Genomic DNA, 23,250 nt, shown 5'->3' with positions numbered 1-23,250 from the left:
AAAAGGCTGGGCCATTGGTGGCAAAAGGTAACATGTTCAGCTTGAGAGACAAACGCTTCAAGCCTGGCTGGCACCGGCTCCAAGGGACACTGGCACTAACGATGGACTCTTTACTGGTGAATAGATGCAACGTGGCAAACCCAGTGTCCGCATGGGGGGGTCAGATGCGCCACACAATGAGGGCACAGGTATGGCGGCTTGCTGGGCTCCACAGACCAAGTTTAAAACCCTTCCAGCTGGGACATCAAGATCGCCATCCCTGAGCTCACTGTTTCACGGCTCAGCTGCTTCTCAGCCGCCTTTCCTCCACTACCTCTGCTTTGGAGAAAGGGTAACATCCCTGGACTGCACCAAAATGCTCTGACTGTCAGCTCCATGGCTCTTGCCATTTCTGAGAGCATGGAGGGGCCTGCCTAGCCTAGAGGTGAAACTCTCCATGGTAAGTATAAGCCACGTGTCCACCCCTCGGGCGACGGTACAAAACTCACATGATGAAAACTCCGCTCATATCCTTGTTCACCATCTACCACTCATAGCAAATAACAACATACATCTACATCTGGGCATTTGTCTTAAGAATTTCACAGTCCCGAAAGTCAAGGTCTACATCCTCATAGTTTCTACTTTACAAAAAGAAGTGGCACTCAAGTTGCTATTTTAAAACATCCATGAGGACGATGGTTCTGGTAGTCACAGGGTTAGAGAAACTTCAGAATGAATCCTAAGTAGGGAGGTGTTTGCACTTTGTGACCCCGGGGCCAGGAAGCATTCCAGGGCCAGGCTTACTGTGCTCCTATCTCTCCTCCAGGAAAATAAGTCTAAACCATGGGAACCCCAGGGTTCAGAAGAAACAGATTTTTATATTCATCTTTCTTTTGAAACAAGTTTCGGTTTTCAAGAGAATCTTTCTTCTTGTGTATGAAGTATGTTATCAGTACACCTACAAGTCCCAGGAAGAGTGGCTAGAGAGTGAGATTTCAGAGAAGACACAGCTCTGCCATCCGTCGGGGAGTGAGGCACAGCTCAGCCTCACCCACTGACCGTTCTCACTTCACTGTGCGCACCTTTGGGGTTGGTGCAGTCTGGCCTGGGTACTTGTACTCCTCAGCCCCCCAGTCTTTATCCCTCCTTTTCACCAGTTACTCAGTACTCTGTTTGGCCACTATTAACCAGATCTTTTTCAATAACACCCTTATGCCAGCTCTCTCTCAAACTCAATAGGGTGTAAACGTCTAGAAGGCAGAAGCTCTGTACATGGGAGGTGCTCAGTCCGCGTGTTAAAATTTAAGTCAGAGGGTACAGAAGCCACAGGCTGACACATTTGCGGTCTGCTCACAGAAGCTAAGTCCCAGGAGTCGGACACTCTCACAGAGAGTGTCAGAAAAATGATAAAAGCTTGAGGGTGTGGAAGCACAAGACACTCTGCTTAAAGCATGGGGCCACAAGAAACTTTAAATATTCACAATGGCAGATAATATTTTAGCTCAGATCTAACCAATCCCAGCAACAATCTTTGTTGCACGAGGCTCATACACAATGGGTGTGTGTGTCCAGCCCACATGTACAGCAACTTCAGTCTACTGTGGAAAAGGAAATTGTGGACCACACAGTTTCTGCAACAACTGCTCAAAGCTGTCAGACACAAAGATGCAGAAATAACACTTAAACCATCCATGGGTCTCATCATACAAAAAAAGTCATCCAAACTTTAACTGAGTTAGTATAAAACAAAACCCCAAAATATCAGGAAATGTGAGCTTTGGTAAAGATACCAAACAATTCCTTCTTGGGATGCAAATATGTCTGCCAAGTTCCAAGTGAAGGAATGTATTTTTAAACTGTAACAATGAAATCCAAGGCAAGGATTCCAAGGTCAGGGTAAAAAGTATGGGAAGGATTTCTACACTAGCTCACTCCTTTTATAAGACAATCTTCCCTGGTGGCTCAGATGGTAAAGGGTCTGCCTGCAATATGGGAGACCCAGGTTTGATCCCTGGGTCGGGAAGATCTCCTGGAGAAGGAAAAGGCAACCCACTCCAGTACTATTGCCTGGAAAATTCCATGGATGGAGGAGCCTGGTGGGCTATAGTCCATGGGGTTGCAAAGAGTAGGACACGATTGAGCAACTTCACTTTATAAGATAATTCCACTTACATAAATCTCTATATACAGAAACAGAACCCCCAGTAAAGGAAAAAGGAAACCACCCTTTGTGCTTTAAATGTATTACCTAAAAGAAGAACGTTCATGTTTTGGGCTTCTAGACATTCTATAATCTCTACTGCTTTTTTCAGGCAGCGCCTAAATAGGAGAGAGACAAGTAAAACAGATAATAGATCTTGAGCTTGGTATTATGAACAACAAGAAATTTAGAGGCAGTCTAACTTGATCTTCAGTGTTCCATCTCACTTACTGTCTCATACTAACATTCTCCAGAAAAGAAACAAATTATTGTTTACACTATTCAGGTACTGCAAGACATTCATCTGCTTATTAGAAACTTACAGTTTTCAGAAGGGAATTCCAAAGTCAGACGTAAAAATGCTCTTAGATGATTCCTAAACTGGGAATTCTTACTGCAGATTTATACCTGAGTGTGGCAGTAAGTCCTAGTAAGACCCTAAAATGTCTATATCTGGAGGCTGTGCTACAGGCCCATGTTGTTTAATTCAAGATCACTGGCTAAATGTATCCGCCTGTCTGGAAAGGCCCATGTGTCCTGAAATCCCTTTGTCTCTCTGGACACACTATTCCCTTTGAAACTGTTGCCACCATCAGCAGCCCCACCTTCTGGATTGATAACCCTGCCACGGGGGTGCCTCCTCCAGGCTCTTCACCCGGTTAGGGATGCACACCTTCTCTACAAGCCCCACAGAAAGAAAGGGCCTCTTATTTTATAACATCTATCACAATACTTGCAATTATATATTCAAATTATGGGACATGCAGCAGGCTCTTCAAAACCTATTTGCTAAGAAGGGTTTGGAGGCCTGCGGCTCCTCTGTACAAACCAGGCAGGTCTGAGGGAGAACGCAGAGCAAGGGGAGAGAGGGGGCCTGCCCTTTCCTTAGAGGTGCCCTGGGGCTGGAGCCATTCGCTCACTGGCTCTAACCCAAGCATCATACCTGTTCTGCGCCTCCCTCTGCCCTCGCCTCTGTTTAAGGGCAATGGAGAGAAGCTATTCAAAATAGGAAGTAGGACAGGGAAAAAAGTTTTGTTCTCTCAGAATCTCTACTTAATCCCCCAAATGAGAAAGACTAATTGGCACTCATTATAGTAAAAAACAATTTAATATGTAAGAGACATAAAAGATAGGGAATTCTTCTAAAAAAGTATGCAATAAAAACTCAGCATCTGGGAATTCCCTGGCTGTCTAGTGGTTAGGACTCTGCACTTACTGCAAGGATGCAAGTTCAATCCCTGATTTTCACCAAACCACCCCCCGCCCAAAATAAAAACAAAACCGGAGAACTCAGCATCCCCCCACCTTCCCAACCCCCAGCCTCCTCCCTGGAGGTGAGCACTGCAGCTCAGTTAGAATGCTGGGGTCCCACACCCCCTTTTCTGCAGCCTTCCCATCCCTGGTCCGTAGTCTCAGGAGCAGATCTGTGTGGGCAGGTAGCATATTCGTAAATCCTGATCAGACGTGCACAGAAATAATAAATAACAAATGCAAAATCCAGCTGAGCCCTGAACAGAACATGTGACCTAAGAACATTTAACTGTGAAACAGAAAACAGTTAATGTGTCCGTTTGCTTTACTGCTTTGGTTTCAGGAACTGTGAAATTTACAACACCGTGAAATACCTGATTATGTCCAGCCAGCTGCTACTCTCCAGCAGGGAAAACCATTTGATGTCTGTGTCCCAAAATTCAGTACTATTATCTGAAAAGAAAGGAAACAAGAGTAAAGAAGTCGGGCACTGTTTGCAGAAGCCGCTGTAGAACCTGTGGCTGCTCAGTGGCGTGGCCCTACGCTAGGCTGAGAATCCAGCACCGGGCTCCGGTTAAGTAAAGCACGTTTCAAGCCTTCAGCTGAAGTGGTTTTTGAACTGTAAACCTCTGGAAGGGTGTGGTAGTCAAAAACAGACTTTTTTTTCACAAGTAAAAAAGTGCCCTACAATCTGTCCACCAAGTCACGGCCACCCTGTAGCTTGACAAGGAGAGAAACATGCTTTAGGCAGACACATCGACATTCAGCCTGCTGCTCTTAGAAGCGGAAGATCCAACAGGCCACGTCCTGATGCTGTGGAAACCTGAGGGGAGAGCTAGCTTCCGCTGGAGTCTTAAACACACACATATTTATCCTGCACACTGGACACGACCTCCCAATCCAACTGGAGGCAGAAGCATTGCATTTTACAGAAGTCTACTGCCTGTGAAAGTTGCAAACTCAAATCAGTGAGAAGGCAGATACCCCTGCCAGTACTGGATGGTGACAAAAGAAGTGGATCAACCAGTGCAATTTCTTACTTCTCGTCCACATGCCTGCTTTTTGCCAGTGTGCTCCAGTTAGAGGTGTACACTGGTTTCCCTTGGTGTCATAGTCATCTTTGTCTCCAATGCCTGGCATAGCTGGTGTGTATAATGGAAATGCAATACATGTTGGCTGAATGACTGAGTAAATCCCAAGTCAGACCACTAGGCTAAAAACGAAAAGCTGGGAAACGCAATAAGCGTGACAAATATCAGAGGGTAAACATGCACTCAAGCGTAAAGAGAGAGGGTCATGTGTGTCAATGGCTGAATCATGTAGATGTATGGCAGAAACTAACACAGTATTGTAAAGCAATTATCCTTCAATTAAAAATAAATACATTTGAAAAAAAGAGTGAAGAGAAGGGACTTCCCTGGTGGTCTAGTGGCTAAGACTCATTTTTCCCAATGAAGGGGGCCTGGGTTGGATCCCTAGTCAGGGAACTAGATCCCATATGTTGCAACTACAGAGTCTACATGCCTCAATTAAGAGTTTGCATGCCACAATTAAAGATTTCACATGCTGCCAAGAACATCGGAGATCCTACGTGCTGCAACTAAGATCCAGTGCAGCTAGACACATAAATTAATGAATAAAATATCTTTAAAAAAAAAAAAGAGTGAAGAGAACAGGGAATTCCCTGGCAGTACAGTGGTTAGGATTCACTGCTTTCACTGCTGAGGGCCTGGGTCAATCCCTGGTTGGGGAACTAGATCCCACAAGCCATGTGGTGCCGCCAGAAAAAAGGAGTGAAAAGAATCAACAGGTGACTGACCTTGATTAAATCTGATCCAAGGTCTAAACGCTTCACACTGGGCAGCCTGAGCAGGGAAGGAGGAGTGGCAAGGATGGACATATTTAATTTTCTACTTCATACATTTCTGATTAACTGGAGTTTTTTACACTGTAATATATATATATGCTGAATCAGAAAAATAAAATAAAATACTTCCACTCAGTGGAGGAGGAGTCCATTCAATAAGTGACTAAGAAAAACAAACAGATCATCGACCTTACAAAACAGCTGGGGAATACAGGTACTGCATAGTCCCACAACTTCTAAAGGAAGAAGCCCAATGCTCACTGCTAAAAACGAAAGGAAGGAAGAGAAGAGAAGGGTGGCTCTGTGTTCATTGCTCTGAGAAGGGGCAATGGGACTAGAGCCCAGAGGAAAACGATGGGAGGAAATGTGGCAAGGGCCACCAGCCCCATGGTAACCGGCCCCTCTGTTCTGTGACTCCCACCCCCATAGCTGTGTCCGACCACGAGGAACCCAGGGACAAGGCACCACCTTTCACCCGAGCCATGTAGCACGTCTTTTTCCAGGTGACAGCCAGTTTTGGCTTAGGGTTCTTCTCACCTATCAGAAACAGCTGTTTGAACTTAGAGTATGCCATCTGGATTTCCTGCAGGGACAGGAAGTTGCTTGAGAGGTCTTCAGTTTTAGCAGTCTCATAGGGGGGCCTGTGGACGGTCCTGTAAATCCTAGGTATCAGGAAGGAACGAGACATTAGAAGAACAGGCCTGAGTCAGAAACAGTTTCTCCCGAGCACTTCCTAGGCGCCAGGATCTGTGTGCAGCGCTCCCAGCGCCTCCTCCCCAGTGAGGCAAGTGCTGCCCAGCGGCCACTCCTGGTCAGCCAGGCCGGGAACTCAGGGACAAGCAGCAGAGCCACCACGCCTATAAACTGAAAGAGCCAGGATGTGAGCCAAGGCAATTTAAACTCCTAAGTCCACTCCTTTTCTTGTTTTTAAATTCATCTAGTTTAGGGGTGAATAAAAACATTTAATGTTTTTATTCTGAAAATTTTCAAACATGCCAGAACAGAAGAGCACAGTGACATCTATACCTTGACCCAAATTTGACAACTGTCAATATTAAAGCCATCAGACTACTTCCCCCTAAATGCTTTGGCCGTGTGTCTCGCAATACAATGCAGTTGATGCACTTCAGGACCATGTCATCCCGACTCTTTTCAAATTAAAAACGACCTCGCTGAGCTGTATTCCCAGCACTCGGGCTTTATCAGTAGGTAAACTGAAATGGACTTACTCCCGAGAACTGTTCCCAGCTTCCCGGAAAACAACCGAGCCAACTAAACGATAACAAGATGCCCAACAGTGCTGACCTATCCGAGAAGTTCTTCTGGATCTGCGACATGCTGTCATCCTGTTCTTTGGGCAGGGCCGACATTTTCAAGAGGGCACATCCGTTGTGGCAGGACCAACACCATATCTGCAGAAGAGAAGGAAGGTTTTCCAGACATGATGTAAACCACCTTGCAGAGGACAGGTAAGCTTAGCCATGAAATTCATACAGGGAAATTATACCTTTAATACGAAAGACCTGAATATAGTCAACTCTGTTATGCCAAGGAATCAATGTGTTATACTCACAACAAAAAAGACTGATTTAGTCTTACCACCACCACCACCACCTCAGGTCTAAGTACTCACATTCAGACTCACTGATAGTCTAACATATACCTTATGACTTGGCTTTAGTGCTGGGAACCTGGAGGATGATGATAAAATCATTATCATCATTACTGTTACTGTTGTTATTATTATAATAGAGGCTATTATTACTATAATCATCGAGGTTATCACTGGGGTAAAGCTATTTCAGGATTTTACATGAATTAAGTCATTTGATTCTCACAACCACACTCAGACAGGTTATGAGTACTAGCCCCAATAACAACAAGAAATAGGGCTGGAGAGACTGAGAAACGTCCCCAAGTTGCACACCGTAGAGCAATGACTCTGAAGGCCCTACTCCACAGGGATGGTCAAAAGCGGGCAGCTCCCATCATTACAGAAACTTCAAACTAGAAAAAATGGACAGCTGCTTATTCAACATACACTGATAAGAGACTTGCACAGGAAAGACACTGAATTTGGTTGAGAGAGGCTGGAAAGAAGGCTACGATACTTTGTCTATCTTCAAAGAGCTTTATACTCCAAAAAGGGAAATAAATTTGCAAATCTAATAGGAAGCAGAATGTGGTAAACCACAGGAGAAGGGAATTTCAATGAACAACAAAGGGTGGGCAACAGAGGAAGAAATCATGTGACTGCCCGTAAGTGACAGAGTCAAGCTTTTTAAGCATTTTTCAGGGGGAGTTTCATTTGTTCGTTCTGTTGTACAGGACAAGGAGATTAGACGTGATTTGGGGGCAAAGTAATGTAATCTGCCAGTAGAACCTGAAATGGAGGAGAAGGAAGGCTGGTTCAAGCAGCCTGTGTAAAGGTCTGGTTAAGGGTTTGACAGTGGCTAAAGCCCAGCCCTGCTCTGCTGACCAAGCTTTTGGGCCCGAGGTCAAAGGTCAACCGAGAGGATTTCCGCTGTCTAGGGGGCATCCTCTTGTGAGTCACCTGCAATGTAAATATCAACCATACACGGGAATGCCGGCAGCAGCCTGGGCTGGAGACGAGCACGCAATCCAGCCGATACTCCGCACCACCCTCAGAAAGGGAAACTGGTTTGGGGTTTCAGAGGAAGAGGGCAAATTAGTACAGGGTGTGTTGGGTGTCTAGGGCCCACAGGACATCTGTGTGGAGAGACTGAAGAGGCACCAAGGTGAGAGGGAGGCGGGCTGCCACTGCAGACACGGGAGCCGACTGCCGGCCATGGAGGGAGAGCTGCTGAGGGACACATAACTGCCTCATGAGCTGCCAAAGCGAGCGCAGGCCCTGTAAGATGCCGGCGAGGCGGAAGTGCTCCAACACAGACAAACCTGAGGTCCCCGGCTGCCCTCCTACTCCCCTCTTCAGTGTCACACTGCGCCCTCAGCCCGGGCACTCCCGCCTGGCGGCTCACTCTGAGAAAGGGGACCCTCTCAAGCCATGACTGGTGACAGGTTCTAGGAAGTCATGTGTTCTCATCCTCTTTATCTCCTCTCCAGGGGCAGAAAGAATCTGCTCTTGGTAATAGCCAACCATGGCTCATTTCCCCACTGGGGCTCAACTGTAACCATCTCCTCTCAGCTCAGGCATGGAGGGGCCTTACATTCTCTATTTGAAACAGTAAATAGAAAGCAAGCAACATTCTTGGTGAGAGAGAAGACTTCTCACAGGAATTCAGGAGAAGACACATGAGTTCCCCTACTATTATCTGTACAATTTCTGTCTGGGAAAGGGCCACAGGTTCTTTGTATGAAGGACTTGACAACAGACAAGAATTAGTTTGATGATCCTGTTTATCTTACAAAGGGGATAAATCCCATTATTTGCTAAGTCTCCTTTGTTTTTGGTCTTTTTAACTTAAGTATAGCTGATGTACCATATTAAGTAACAGACTTACAATAGAGAGAGATAATTTTTAAAGGTTTTACTCTATTTATAGTTACTATAAAATTCTGGCTATATTTCCCATGGTGTACAATATATTTAATACTAATATCTTTTATACTCTGTGTGATGGAGTGGAAACCAAGCATGGAAGTGTCTGTCTCAGGGAAAAGCACCCATGAGACTGACTTAAGAGCTGAGGTAGGTGCTATCTTCACGGAACTGAAAGAGTGAACGACAGACAAACTAGGGTGTTCTGACTTTGGTATCTGGCAGACACTCATTTTTAGGGGAAAAAAAAAAAAAGCCCAACAACTTTAAGGAAAACATCTACTCTTTGTTCCTTGGAGGAAAAGCTATGACAAACCTAGACAGCATATTAAAAAGCAGAGACATCACTGATGACAAAGGTCTGGATAGTCAAAGCTATGGTTTTTCCAGTAGTTATGTATGGATGTGAGAGTTGGACCACAAAGAAGGTTGAGCATCGAAGAATTGATGCTTTCGAACCGTGTGCTGGAGAAGACTCTTGAGAGTCATTTGGACAGCAAGGAGATCAAACCAGTCAATCCTAAAGGAAGTCAACCCTGAATATTATTGGAAGTACTGATGCTGAAGCTGAAGCTATAATACTTTGGCCACCTGATGTGAAGAGCTGACTCAATGGAAAAGATCCTGATGCTGGGAAAGACTGAGGGCAGCAGGAGAAGGGGCCGACAGAGGATGAGATGGTTGGATGGCATCACCGACTCAAAGGACTTGAGTTTGAGCAAGCTCTGAGAGACGGTGAAGGACAGGGAAGCCTGGTGTGCTGCAGTCCATGCGGTCACAGAGTCAGACACGACGAAGTGACTGAACAAGAACAAGGAAAACAACTGACAATTTGTTGCTAGTGATAAAAGCTGTACTTTCAAGCAAAAATTAGAATTTTGGAAGACTAGTCTCTGCCTTTTTAGCTGAACAAATTCCCAATATTCAAAGACTTTTCTAATGAGACAGGGATGATATTAACAAACGTGATTTGTATCTAAGAAAGCACGTCAATATTTGAACATAACCTAGTGAGTTATTTTATAAATTACCAATGTATTATGCTTTTAAAATCATGCATGTTTTAAGATCCATTCAGAGTACAAGACAGACCAATGGATTTTAATGCAGTGAACGAAGAGTTCATTGATTATGTTTTCAGATTCCTTATTGCAATTAACCTTTACAAAACCACCATTTATCAATTTTTTGTGTACCATATTATCTGACAAGGCTATTAAATACTAGTTCCTTTCCTAAATACACATCTATGTGAGGCTGGATTGTCTTCATACACTTCAACTACACCCAACATAGCACAACAGACTGAATGAAGGAAGGGATAAAAGAAGGCAGTTGTCTATTTTCAAAAATGTACTATTTTCAAAAATGTACAACAGTACTATCTTGCTTTTTTGTTTTGGACAATATAGTTATTTATTATAGAAATACTTATGTTAACATCTAATGAGTTTACTACTAAAATAAACATTAAACAATTCTCCAGTTTTAGTTTCTAATATGGCAAATATCAACAGATACAACCACATAAACAAAAACTCAAGATTCTCAATGATTTTTCAAGAGTGTAAAAAGTCCTGAAACCAGAGAGTTTGAAAACAGCTGCATGCATTTAGAAATAAGAAAAATTCACATAAAACCCCATATTTCTTATTTCTCCTGAGAAGTCCGAGCAACTGGCAAGATCAGGCCTATGCTCCCACATGGCACAAACAGGCTGGCACAGACAAGCAGGCAGCCCTTCATGCAGGCAGAGGGTCTCCTTGCCTGCCCAGCCTGCACATACTGCTAAGGGCTGGGACCACTGCTGAGATACCTCACCTCCCATTACAAGAGTGACCTCTGAGGGGCACCAGCAATGTGCACGGCCCAGCATTTATCTGTGATTCTCATTTTGTACTCAATTCCCTGCAGGCTTGGCAACTCCCAACCACCAATTAGAAAGTGAAATAACTGCCAGAGTCTTGCTTTCTTTGATCAGCGACATGTGAAATATGGCTCCCATCCCAGTCTGTTCTGTGAAAACTAAGTAAGTCTCCACGCTGTCTCTGGGTGGGAACTCAGCCATGCCCACTCAGGATTAATGGAGAGGCCGAAAAGGATTTGAAACCCTACAACCCTTGGAGGGGACGGTTCAGCCTCGGAACAATTTAGGTGTTAAATTAGGCTGGCTTTCAACACCAGCTGGGCCTAGAATCCTCCTAAAGCTCTTTAAAGATGTCTCTGCTAAGAGCCCCAGGGCCTCTGGGAAAACTTCATAACTCTGTCCCCCAGGAGCCTCCTGTCGAAGGGGCTCCTCTGGGGAGTCCCAAAGGTATTTTTAGATTGCTCTCGGGCTGAGGACAAACTGTTTAATACCAAAGCCAAGGGCTTTAAGTAGGATAATCTGCCAGAATGGACCAATGAGTAACCCATGCTTTCAGGGTTTCAGTGCACTTACTGGTATGCCACGACCCTGGAAGAACTCTACGTCCTCTTCGAGAAGAGGGGCGGGGACGACAAAGTATGCTGGCAACCTAGAGGAAAGAGATGTCATTGGTTTTAGTACCAGAGTTAATTCATTAAGGATGAACGGTCACCGTCGATGAACACAGGAAGTTGAGCAGACTGTCTTGACATGGACCGTATCTCCTAGTTAAGAATGAGAGCAGATAAACTGTCTCTGTCCAAATCAGTCAGGAATCTGAGTTCAAATCCCAGCTCTGCCTCTGATTCTGTGTAACCCTAGGTAAGTTAGCCCACCTCTCTGGGTCTGTTTCCTCATATATAAAATGAAGGGAATGGGACATCTGATACCTAACAGTATATGAATTCTTAAAAAAAAATTTTTTTTAACTGGAGGAAAATAGTTTACAATATTCCCTCCCTCTGGAGCTTCCCTCCCTGCCCCCCATCCCACCCCTCTAGGTCATCACAGAGCGCCAGGCTGGGCTCCCTGTGTTACACAGCAACCTCTCATTAGCTACCTATTTTACACATGGTAAGATACATACATCGAGGCTTCTTTCTCCATCTGTCCCTCTCTCTCCTTCCCCCACTATGTCCATAAGTCCATTCTGTAGACATCTGTGTCTCTATTCCTGCCCTACAAACAGGTTCATCAATACCAATTTTCTAGAGTCCTAAGTATAAGATTTCTGAAACTGGGAGGGATCTTTCTCATCATACAGAGACAATATACCTGTGTTGATATGAGTCAGACTAACATGAAAACCAGTAATTATGATGACTACTGCCCAGACATTTTATCAAGTGCTCGGACAACGCTTAACTGCTTACCATAGGTCAGACTGTTCTAATTACTTAACGTGAATTACTCATTTAATCCTCTCACCAACACTATGAGGGTATGTGTACTATTATTCATTCCCATTTCACAGATAAAGAAACAGAGCTCTACTTAGGCCCTTCCAGGGTTATACAACTAGTAAGAATTAGTGGAGCTGGAACCGGGCCCCAAGCAGTATGACTTCAGTTTCTAAAGAATAAAATAAATTTAGGTTCTAAAAATAACAAATCTGTTAAGTAGTAGGATGTAGGAGAGTTAGGTTTTTAGAGCTGCAGAGGTCAGAGACATACAGGGACACTATCTCTTCCTCTAATTAGGAGATGTAAGTTTCTATTAAAAAGACCATCTGAGTTCTACCATTGTGGAGCTATAAACAGCTTTCACTCAAAAAGCTTGAAGGAAGGATGAGAAGGCAGAAGGTGCCTACGGTGTAAAACCTACAATGGCAAACAATCGGATGGTGTTTGTGTGCACACCCCTGCTGCTGCTAAGTCACTTCAGTCATGTCCGACTCTGTGTGACCCCATAGATGGCAGCCCACCAGGCTCCCCCGTCCCTGGGATTCTCCAGGCAAGAACACTGGAGTGGGTTGCCATTTCCCTCTCCAAGGCATGAAAGTGAAAAGTGAAAGTGAAGTCGCTCAGTCATGTCTGACTCTTAGTGACCCCATGGACTGCAGCCTACCAGGCTCCTCTATCCACGGGATTTTCCAGGCAACAGTACTGAAGTGGGGTGCCATTGCCTTCTCCGAGCACACCCCTAGTTTGAAGTAAGTTTCTTAAGTACCAGGTCATGGGAAAGATGGATTTTCCGAGTTGAAGAGATCAGAATTTGAGTGGGATCAAGTCATTAGATCTAATCAATTCACAGGGGATGAAACAACAGTTCAAACATCACCATGGTGATGTAATCATCAAATCCACACTGTAGGGCAACGATCAGATGAATGGCCTGGTTTTTTCAGGTAAACAAGCAAGAAAAAGATAACAGTGTGAGAGTCTATAGATTATTTGAAAGTTGTGATAATGGTGTTATGTTTATAAAAAGTCCTTAATTCTTAGAGATGTAAAATTGAAATATTTGTGAATGAAATATGATGAGCTCTAGGATTTATTTCAAAATAGTCAGGGCGGGGTGTGGGGGGTAGAGTACATAGAGGCATAGAGACTAGCCACGAGTTAGTAACTGTTGAAGTTGGGTGATGAGTAAAAGAAATTCATCAAATTCTCTTTTATACTGTTTGAAATTTTCCATTAAAAAAAAAAACACAACTCTCAATGGTAATTAAAAAGAACAAAGCTTCCATAATATGTGAGGCAAAATCAGGTTGAGAACTACAGGTCGAGGCTAAGATATTCACACATGAAACCATTAAAACTTAGAATTATTTGACTTTTTGAGATTTTGAAGCGTTCAGGGTATTTCCTTCAGGTCCACTTGAGTGGGTGGGCTTCTTCAGGTGCTGTTACTGATGCAAAAACCTCTTCACAGATCAACAGCTTTCAAACTCAAGCTCCCCATTAAAGTCACATGGGAAGACCTAAAAACTCCCAGTGTCCAGGATGCACTCAGAACTACTAAATAGCAGAGAGGTAAAAGATCTCTAGGTGTGCACACAGGATGAAAGCTGTTGTTCTAGAAGCTCCTGCACATCAGGTGTGCACACAGGATAAAAGCTGCTGTTCTAGAAGCTCCTGCACAGCAGGTGTGCACAGGGGATGAGGGTGCTTAGAAGGAAGCAGATTCTTCAGCCCTATCTGGACCTCTACAATCAGAAGCTGTGCTTTCACCAGCTCCCAGGTGATGGGGCTGCACAGTCAACCATGAGAAGCATGGCCCTAGATGGCAACTTACAAACCACTGTTTCCCAGCCCTTTCAGGAGACTCACCCGTGGGCTTCATTTATGAGCAGGTTCTCAGCTCCTTCCCCAGGGGCCCATGAGGTGGGGCCATACTGCTTTAAAAATCTACATGCCCTCCTCTACCATGGTGAGGGTGAATATTTTTAATGCTGGTGAACCAGTTAATTTTTTCTCAAGTCTTTCACGTGGGGGAAAACGTCAGAATCCAGTGTATTAGCGTGTTTACATGCAGTCACTGGGGATTCCCATGTGGCGCTAGTGGTAAAGAACCTGCCTCCAACACAGGACACATAAAAGATGTGGGTTTGATCCCTGGATCAGGAAGATTCCCTGGAGGAGGAAATGGCAACCCACGCCAGTATTCTTGCCTGGAGAACCTCCATGGACAGAGGAGCCTGGTGGGCTACAGTCCATGGGGTATTAAGGAGTTGGACATGACTGAAGTGACTTAGCATGCAGTCACTGAGAAAAGGGGCTGCACAGATGGGCAGCTCTGCACCGCTGGGGGGTCTGTGACATCCCCTCCCGTCCCAGTGAACTTGAGCGGGCTCTATGGAGGCTCTGCCGTGAGACTGCCAGCGTTTACAAGCAACTCACCCTCCTCCTTGGGGAGTGCTCATTTTGTCCTTAGGATGAGCTCTGAGGACAAAGTCAACAGCCTCTCCAAACACAAGCTGACTTCCTCAAGGAAAGTTGTACGATCCTCTCAGGCACCACCTCCAGCAGGGTGAGGGAACCCCCAGAGCAACAACCCCAGGACAGCAGTGTTTTCCTTGGCCGAGTCAACTTCTTGGCTCCTCTGTGTCACACACTCCCTACAGGCTGGGGATCTTCTTCTGCCTTCTCAGGGAGGTGGGAGGAGGAAGGCTTTTCAGGAGAAGGCGAAGTAGACACTCCGTTCCTAATTCTTATCCAAGCTGACTGGGGTCCCTCCTCTAACCACTGGGGCTTTTGTTAATTTATTCATTCTGGCCCGTATCTACTGAGTGGGCCTTATGAGTCAGGCACTATACGTGGTACTGAGGATAGAAAGATGAATAAAGACAGTGTCCTTGATTCCCCAGAACTGCTGGGCTGCAGAAACAAACATGAACCAAATGGTGATAGGTGCTTGCTGCTGCTGCTGCTGCTAAGTCGCTTCAGTCGTGTCCGACTCTGTGTGACTCCACAGACGTCATGTCCAACTCTTTGTGACCCCACGGACTGCAGCCCATCAGGCTCCTATAGATAAAAATAAACTCCAAACCAGAGGAGTTGCAGGGAGACAGGCATATGGTGCAAGGAAAGACCTTACCTAGTCCTGGGAAGACCCCCTAAGAGACGCCTGAGCAGAGATCTGATTGACAACGTGGAGGTAACTCACTTGTGCAGCGCGAAGTGAAACGAGCGTCCCAGACAGGAGACCACATGGGCAAGGCCCACAGGAGGGGTCAGGGGAGCTGGAGGGGTGGTGCATGGAAAGCTGACAGCTAGGCAGGCATCCAACCACGAAGGGCCTTGGAGGGCCTGTCAGAAGTTTCATCTTCTCTATCATGCACAGTGAGGAGCACTGACGTAGAGGAGAGGACGGTGAGAAGCCTTCTGGAGCCACCTGCTCAATCTGTTCCACGGAGCACGGATGCTAGGGCCAGAGTGGCTGGGGGAGACCATGCAGGCAGCTACCACATGGTCCAGGTGCAAACCAAAGCATAGATTCTCCTGTATCGTTCCAGTTGGGCAGAAAAGAGGGGTGGTGCTGAGTGTGTGTGTTGGGGAGGGGAGCCTGGCTGGGGCAGTTTGGGGGAGTGTGTTTGCACTGAGTGCTCTGAACACCAAACCTTGCTGAGGCTCCATCTTCCCCACTGACCACTAATTAGAACCCCCCACTCCAACCCCGACACACTGCTCTGCTCACCTTCTCTACCTGGTGTGTTTCTGCTGTGCTGACACCTATGCAAACACCAGTGACTCTAATCAGGAGGCGGCAGGATTTTAAAAAACAACCCTGGGAGTGGGGCTGCCTCCTCTCACTGTCAACATCACATTATAAAACATCACTTCCGAGGAGCAAGAGTTTCTGACCTCCTTCTAACTAGCTTTCCCTTTACACGCTGTGTGACTGTAAAGAGAGGAAGAGGGGCAAGAAGGCGTGAGGGGGGTGTGTGTGATCCCACACTTGTCCTGCAGGTCCCACCCCACTGTCACCCTGGTGTGTGCCGTGACGAGAGGGCTAACCATGCAAATGTCTAAGACAAAGTCAAAACAAAACACCAATACAGTGTATTAACGCATATACTTGGAATTTAGAAAGATGGTAACGATGACCCTATATGCGAAACAGCAAGAGAGACACAGATATAAAGAACAGTCTTTTGGACTCTGTGGGAGAAGGCGAGGGTGGGATGATTTGAAAGAATAGCATTGAAACACGTATATTATCATATGTGAAATAGATCGCCAGTCTAGGTTCGATGCATAAGACAGGGTGCTCAGGGATGGTGCACTGGGATGACCCAGAGGGATGGGATGGGGAGGGAGGTGGGAGGGGCGTTCAGGATGGGGAACACATGTATACCCGTGGCTAATTCATGTCAACGTATGGCAAAAACCACTACAATATTTTAAAGTAATTAGCCTCCAATTAAAATAAATTAAAAAAAAAACTGATCTGCTGATGAGGCCCCTCAGAATCACGAATACAAAATGCTATAGAAAAATATGGATTTTTGGAAACTGTTAGCAGGGTGTTGAGGAGTGTGTTCCAAAATGATAAGATTCAAGTTTCCAAAAAAAGGGTGACGCAGAGTCATCCTTTAAAAATGTAGGTCAGACCACATCAAACCTCTCTGCTCAAGCTCCTCCGCTCTGCGCTCTAAACTCTGGAAACCGCCCCGGCCATCAGCACCCAGCTGGCCCTCTCCTCCCTGATCGCACCCCCTTCTGCTCCGGCCGCTCAGTCCCCTCCAGCCCCTGGGCCCCTCACTGCTCCTCACAGTACCAGACTCAATCCCACCTCAGGGCCTCTGCCCACGCTGTCCCCTCTGCCTGACCCACCCTCCCATTGACAGCTCCAGCGCCCCCCAGCCCCTTGCCTGATCTACTTTTCTCTCCATAGCACTCGAAGTGAAAATGAAAGTATTAGTCACTCAGTTGGTTCTGATTCTGTGACCCCATGGACTGTAGCCCTCTGTCCAGGGGATTCTCCAGGCAAGAATACTGGGGTGGTTTGGCATTCCCTTCTCCAGAAGATCTTCCCCACCCAGGGATCAAACCCAGGTCTCCTACACTGCAGGCAGATTCTTTACCATCTGAGCCACCAGGAAAGCACTTATTACCTTTTAATACACTGTCATTACTCTTAAGGGTTTCTTAAAAAAAGCACAGGATCGATGTGGAGAAAGTGGAACCCTCAATTGCTGTGGACAGGAGTGTAAAGTTGGTGCAGTGGCTGTGGAAAATAGTCTGGCAGTTCCTCTTAAGGTTAAATGCACAGTTACTATATGACTCAGCAATTTCACCCCTAGGAATACACCTAAGAGAACTGAAAATATGTCCATATGAAACCTTATACTCATGTTCACAGCAGCATATTCATAATAGCCAAAAAGTGAAAACAATTCAATGTCCCTCAACTAATGAACGGATAAATAAAATACAGCATATCCACACCATGGAATATTATTCAGCAGTAATAAAAGAATGAGATTCTGATATCTGCTATGACATGCATGAGCCGTGGTAACATTGTGGTCAGTGAAAGAAGCCAGGCACAAGGGCCACATATTGCACAGCTCCATTTATGTGAACTGCTGAGGACGGCAAACCTACAGAAACAGAAAGTAGATGAGCGGCAGCCTAGGGCTGGGGCGGGGGGTGGAGAGTGACTACCAAGGGATATGGGGGTTTCTGGGATGATGACAATGTTCTCAAATCGACCAGGGTGATGGCTGCAGGAGATGCAAGAAACGCAGGTTGGATCCCCAGGTCGGGAAGATCCACTGGAGGAGGGCACAGCAACCCACTCCAGTATTCTTGCCTGGAGGACTGCATGAACATAAGGGCCTGGTGGGCTCCAGTCCACGGGGTCACATGGAGTCGGACACGACTGACTGAGCAGCTGAGCACACACGGCTGCACAACCCTATGAATGTGCTAAAAACCAAGATACACATCACGGGGATGAACGGGTACGGCACGTGAATTAAATCTCAACAAATCCATCAAAAAGAAAAGCATGGTGCCGAGAGCTTACCTTTCACAGACTTTATAGCCTTCATTGACACTCACTGCCTTGTACTTCATGTTGCCTTTGGTCCGCTCCAGCTCCCGACACCAGTCCTGAAGTGTGTCAAACATTACGGCGTGTTTCTTGGGGTCCGTAGCTAACAACACAAATGGAGAAAGACAGTAAAATCTTGTCGTGAAGCCCTGGTGTTTTAATGCTGTGAAAGTGGCTCCTTGGGCCCCAACTTCCTCCACAAAGCCCATTTTTATCCCTGCAGAATGAACTCACTGCTTCATCCTAACCTTGTTCCTTTCTTTCTGTCATTCATCCAAAATTATGAGCGAGGCTCTGTCTTTTTGTACCAGGGGAAAGGAGCTGTTCTCGTTCCATTCCTTGCAAAAGTAATTTATAGCTCCATTTGCAGTCATCTGACCATGAGATAATTTATATAACATAGAAAGATCCCATGAAGCACTAAAAGACCGGCTTGGCACAAATGCTAAAATAATAAAATATTTTTAGCCCTACCCATGTGTGCATAAGATGGCAAACTCATTTGAACAGCATGTCAGATTCCTGAGTCTAAAGCCTCCTTGCCAAGAAGAGGAGTCCTCAGTGTGACACCTGGCTCCTGAAGGCCACAAAGGAGAGGGCCACGTTGAGGGTTGGGGCCCATAGGCCAAGGGCCACATCTCGGTGATGGGCACTTCTGCCCCTCACCCTGCCACTCCCTGCAAGGAGGAAGTGCTCAGGAGTGCTGCTCACACAGCCCAGCAGGTGTGCCGTGGTCCTCCCCACAGCACTACCTGATGCGGGTGACGTGCACGTGCGAGTGACGTGCACCAAAACACCCTTGGGTGGTCACACAGATCAGTTCGTTCCAACCTGTGCACATCTTTAAAAAGCAAGCCTTCTGGGGAAAACAAAGTGTTAAATTAAATGCCCACCTGCTCCTTTTAATAAAACCTCATCATAGTACAAAGAATGATAATACAAACAATGATTTAAGAAAAAACAACAACAGTAATGAAGTTTATATAGCATTTAGGATGCCAAGCACTATTCTGAGTACCTTTCAAGTAATAACTCAATCCTCACAACCCTACAGGGTAGGCAATATTATTTCCTTCATTCAGACATGGCACAGAAAGGTTAATTAACTTATCCAAGGTCACATAGCTAGGCAATGGCAGAACTGGAATTCAAACCTAGGCAGCATAAATTTCCCATAAGGTTAATAGATGCAAATAAACTTCCCCACAGACATAGGTAATACCAATATTCCTGTTCAAGCATACTAGGTCATTTTCTTAGCAACACAGATAAGTTCTTCCCTAAAATGCCATGTCACAAACATTTAGGACCTTTCAGCCAAAGCACATTTGTGAATTATTAAACCTGAGAAAAATGAAAGATGTTCCGATTGCAAAGCACCCATTTCTACAAACCCCTACGCAATAAAAAAAGCTAACTGGTCCACTTGCACCTCTCAGTTATAACCTACTTTATCTAAAAAAGGAGGCTGGAAGGAGAAGAAAAGGATGCTGGAATTTGAATAGAAGACAAGATGCTACACAGCCTGGACATTCTGGCACAAAAAAACCTCCATAAGGTAATGAAACTGCCAGGGTCAGTCAAGGTAAGGGTTTTGGCACACAGATCGACACCTGCTGGGGAGCTGGGATATGTCCTGTGCTGGTCCAGACCAAGAGGCAGGATACAAGGGAGAGGCAGAGCTCCTAAAAACAGTACAATTTTCACATGTAGACCCAATAAATGTTTACACAAGTACAGCAATCAACAAAGAGGCTGTATTTTGTACAACCCATACTGCAACGTGCTGTTGTCAGCCAGCGCCCCGCTAATCAGCACGTACACGTATTGCTACTGTGAAAAGACCATTCACAGACAGGAACTTACTACATGAAGGCACAAATTTTAGCCTCAGACTACTAACACTGCTAAGTGCATTTTCATGTCAATGTAATTCTCTGGGCAGAATCTGCCCTGAATAAGCAGTTACATTCTCAATTAACCCTCACTCAATGACTGTACCCTATGTGCCATGCATTTAACAATCTACAGTCTTCAAAACATTCATGGGAATCATTAACACTACTGTTTTTTCAATGAGAAAACAGAGGCCTCAGGAGTTAAGTGCCATCCCCAGGGTCTATGCTACTTGGCAGCTGGACAAAGATTTGAACTCAGGACGGACAGACCTGCAAATTCACACCTTTTCTGCAAGATCACCACAGTTCGCCAAATGCAGCCTGCTCTCCCAGATATCTTCATCTCTGCACACGCTAGTCTCGCTGCCTCAAACACTCCTGAGTGCCTTTCAGATACTCCACAATCTCCACCAGCAGCTCAGGCCTGGCCTTCGCCCTCTGACAGCCCTCCCTCCCCAGCGTGGCCGGTCCCTTCCACCAGAGCACACAACAATCTGACTGGTTGCTCTTATTTCTTTTTCTGGCTGTGCCATGTGGTGTTCAGGATTCCAGTTCCCCAACCAGGGATTAAACCCGGGCCCCCTGCAGTGGAAGCACAGTGTCCTAACTCCTGGACCACCAGGGAATTCCCTGAATCAATGCTCTTAGAGGGCAGAGATTTAGTCCTGTTCGTATTTCCAGGGTGCATTCGAGAAACATTTACCAAGTGAGCAGTTGGTGACAAAGCAACTCTGCATTCCACAGAGCCCGGTATGTGCAGGCAGGACATGTCACATCCCTGAAGAAAGGCTCATGGCACACAGGATCAGTTGACACCAACTTCATGTTCAGAGTGACGGGCAGATAGGGATGTAATGTACAACATGACGAATACAATTAACACTGCTGCGCGTTTATGTATGGAAGCTCTTAAAGAGAGTAAATCCTAAGGGTTCTCACCACAAGGAAAAAATTTTTCTATTTCTTTAATATCATGTCTATGCACGATGATGGACGTTCTCTACAATTACTGTGGGCATCATGTCATGACATATGTAAACCAAGTTGTTATGCTGTGCACCTTAAACTTATACATGCTGTGTCAATTATATCTCAGTAAAACTGGAAGGAAAAAAAAATTAAAATACTAATTTGGAATTAAAAAAAAAAGGAATGGGAAGAGCAAGTGAACAGATGGAGGGGAAAGATCCAGAGAAGGATGAAGACAAACATCTGTGGAAACACTGGGCATTATTAATAGCTAGTTCAGATGACCACAGTTTCTTACAAAAAACATTGCTCTCTTTTTCAGGGAACCAAATGGAAAACATTTGGAATTTCAAGTTTTCGAACCAAACTGGTTTTCGGATGTGCTCTCTTCTGTACAAGTATTCCATTCTCCATCCCCAAATATTTGCTATAAAGCATGTTCTGGCTGTTTAAAAACTTTCTAGAATGCAAAACTTTTTTTTTTAGGGTCTTATGAAATGAAATCAAGCCTATTAAAGTGGAAAAAAGAACCCAGGGACAGAAAGGGTGATTTTAGACTTGTCTCAATTTTCTTTCGCTATAGTCTCACATTTCCAATGACAATCGATTGATTTTAATCTTTCATACGAACCCATCAAATAATCCTTCACAATAAGCAAACAAACCTAAAAGATAAGTTAAAGCAACAAAGATCACAGGAAAGAAACAGAAACCTTTTTTAAAAAAAGAAATTTGAATCAATCACCCAAGTAAGAGGTGACCCATTGCTAGAGAAGATGGGGAAAAAAAACTCATGGATGGGTTTTCTCCCATGAGTTGCAGGCAGGAACTGGAAGGGTCCTGCCTAACTGCGGATGAAAGCTTACCTGGGCTGTTTCGTGCTGCAGTCGCGTAGGAAAACAGAAACAATCGTTTAAGCAGTTTAGGGGCCTGGGTATGATGAATTATGCCACTGACAATCTAGAAAGAACCAAGTAATGGATACAGTCATGCTTTTGGCGAGTAAACACTGAGAGGCAAGACCCAAGTTGTCTAGGTTTTCAGTAATGCCCATGGGCTCCGCTGAGCAACATGCTAACTCTCACTGAGGTCTGTATCTGTGATATTATCTCTTGGAATAATGCCACACAAACAGAATGCTAACTATTTTGTCAGGTTTTTTAAGAGCTTTGAATTTCTAGGGCAATTTTTAAGACATAATCTGATTTATCAAAGACAGAGTGCTAAAAAAAAACTTAAGTGCCATATTCAGACACTCCAAAAATCTGACATGTCAAAAATGTAAAGAAAAAGAAAGTGAAGTTGCTCAGTCATGTCTGACTCTTTGCAACACCATGGACTGTAGCTTGCCAGGTTCCTCTGTCCGTGGAATTCTCCAGGCAAGAATACTGGAGTGTGTTGCCATTTCCTTCTCCAGGGGATACTACTGACCCAGGGATTGAACCCGGGTATCCTGCCCTGCAGGCAGACTCCTTACCATCTGAGCCACCAGAGAAGTCTTTCTAAAGATGTAAAGCTGGTATCAGATAATAACCAAGACACTGAGCTATTCCAGTCTGTGTTATGGCCTGAAGGATCTTCTTCTAGAAGATAGCCTTCCCTTGGTGGCTCAGACGTTGAGTCTGTCTGCAATGCAGGAGACCCAACTTCAATCCCTGGGTCAAGAAGATTCCCTTGGAAAAGGGAATGGCAACCCACTCCAGCATTCTTGCCTGGAAAATCCCATGGACAGAGGAGCCTGGCAGGCTACAGTCTGTGCAGTAGCAAAAAGTTGGACATGATTGAGTGACTTCACTTTCTTTCTTTCTAGAAGATAAGGAACTCAATCTACCATGCTTTTTGTTTGAAGTTCCAAACAAAAAGTACATTTGGACAGATGATGAAAATCATCATTCAAAGTGAAGTGTCTTGCTTCTCAGGGAATTTTCCGTATCTATACCATTTTTTCCTGCTCAGAACAGATACTGGGGTCATGTTTATTATTCTAACCAAACTCCCGCACTACCTTAAAGAAGATTAAGGGGATATCTAAAAAGAATGTCTAATAACTCACTGTAGCCAAAGCCAACAGATAAACTGGCCTCTCGCTAAAGGTTTCCCCTGATGCATTTACCATGTCAGTGGCAAGTCTGAGACCTTCAATATCTTAAGAGA

The 23,250-nt window shown here is 45.1% G+C and overlaps 1 protein-coding gene across 1 annotated transcript in view; it reads right to left on the bottom strand.

The window, feature by feature from the left end:
• Positions 1-23,250, bottom strand: part of MTMR12 (myotubularin related protein 12) — a 68,075-nt gene that overhangs the window by 9,927 nt on the left and 34,898 nt on the right. The window contains exons 6-12 of the mRNA XM_055554948.1: positions 21,963-22,056; positions 18,203-18,332; positions 11,261-11,336; positions 6,606-6,712; positions 5,838-5,962; positions 3,808-3,886; positions 2,231-2,301 (exon numbers count right to left, since the gene is read on the bottom strand). Coding sequence (XP_055410923.1) covers positions 2,231-2,301; positions 3,808-3,886; positions 5,838-5,962; positions 6,606-6,712; positions 11,261-11,336; positions 18,203-18,332; positions 21,963-22,056 — 682 coding nt within the window. The remainder of the gene's footprint in view (positions 1-2,230; positions 2,302-3,807; positions 3,887-5,837; positions 5,963-6,605; positions 6,713-11,260; positions 11,337-18,202; positions 18,333-21,962; positions 22,057-23,250) is intronic.

Source organism: Bubalus kerabau, chromosome 18 (assembly GCF_029407905.1).
Source record: "Bubalus kerabau isolate K-KA32 ecotype Philippines breed swamp buffalo chromosome 18, PCC_UOA_SB_1v2, whole genome shotgun sequence".
NCBI lineage: Eukaryota > Metazoa > Chordata > Mammalia > Artiodactyla > Bovidae > Bubalus > Bubalus kerabau.
The sequence above is the reverse complement of the archived record's forward strand: the minus strand, read 5'-3'. Positions and strand labels throughout refer to the sequence as shown.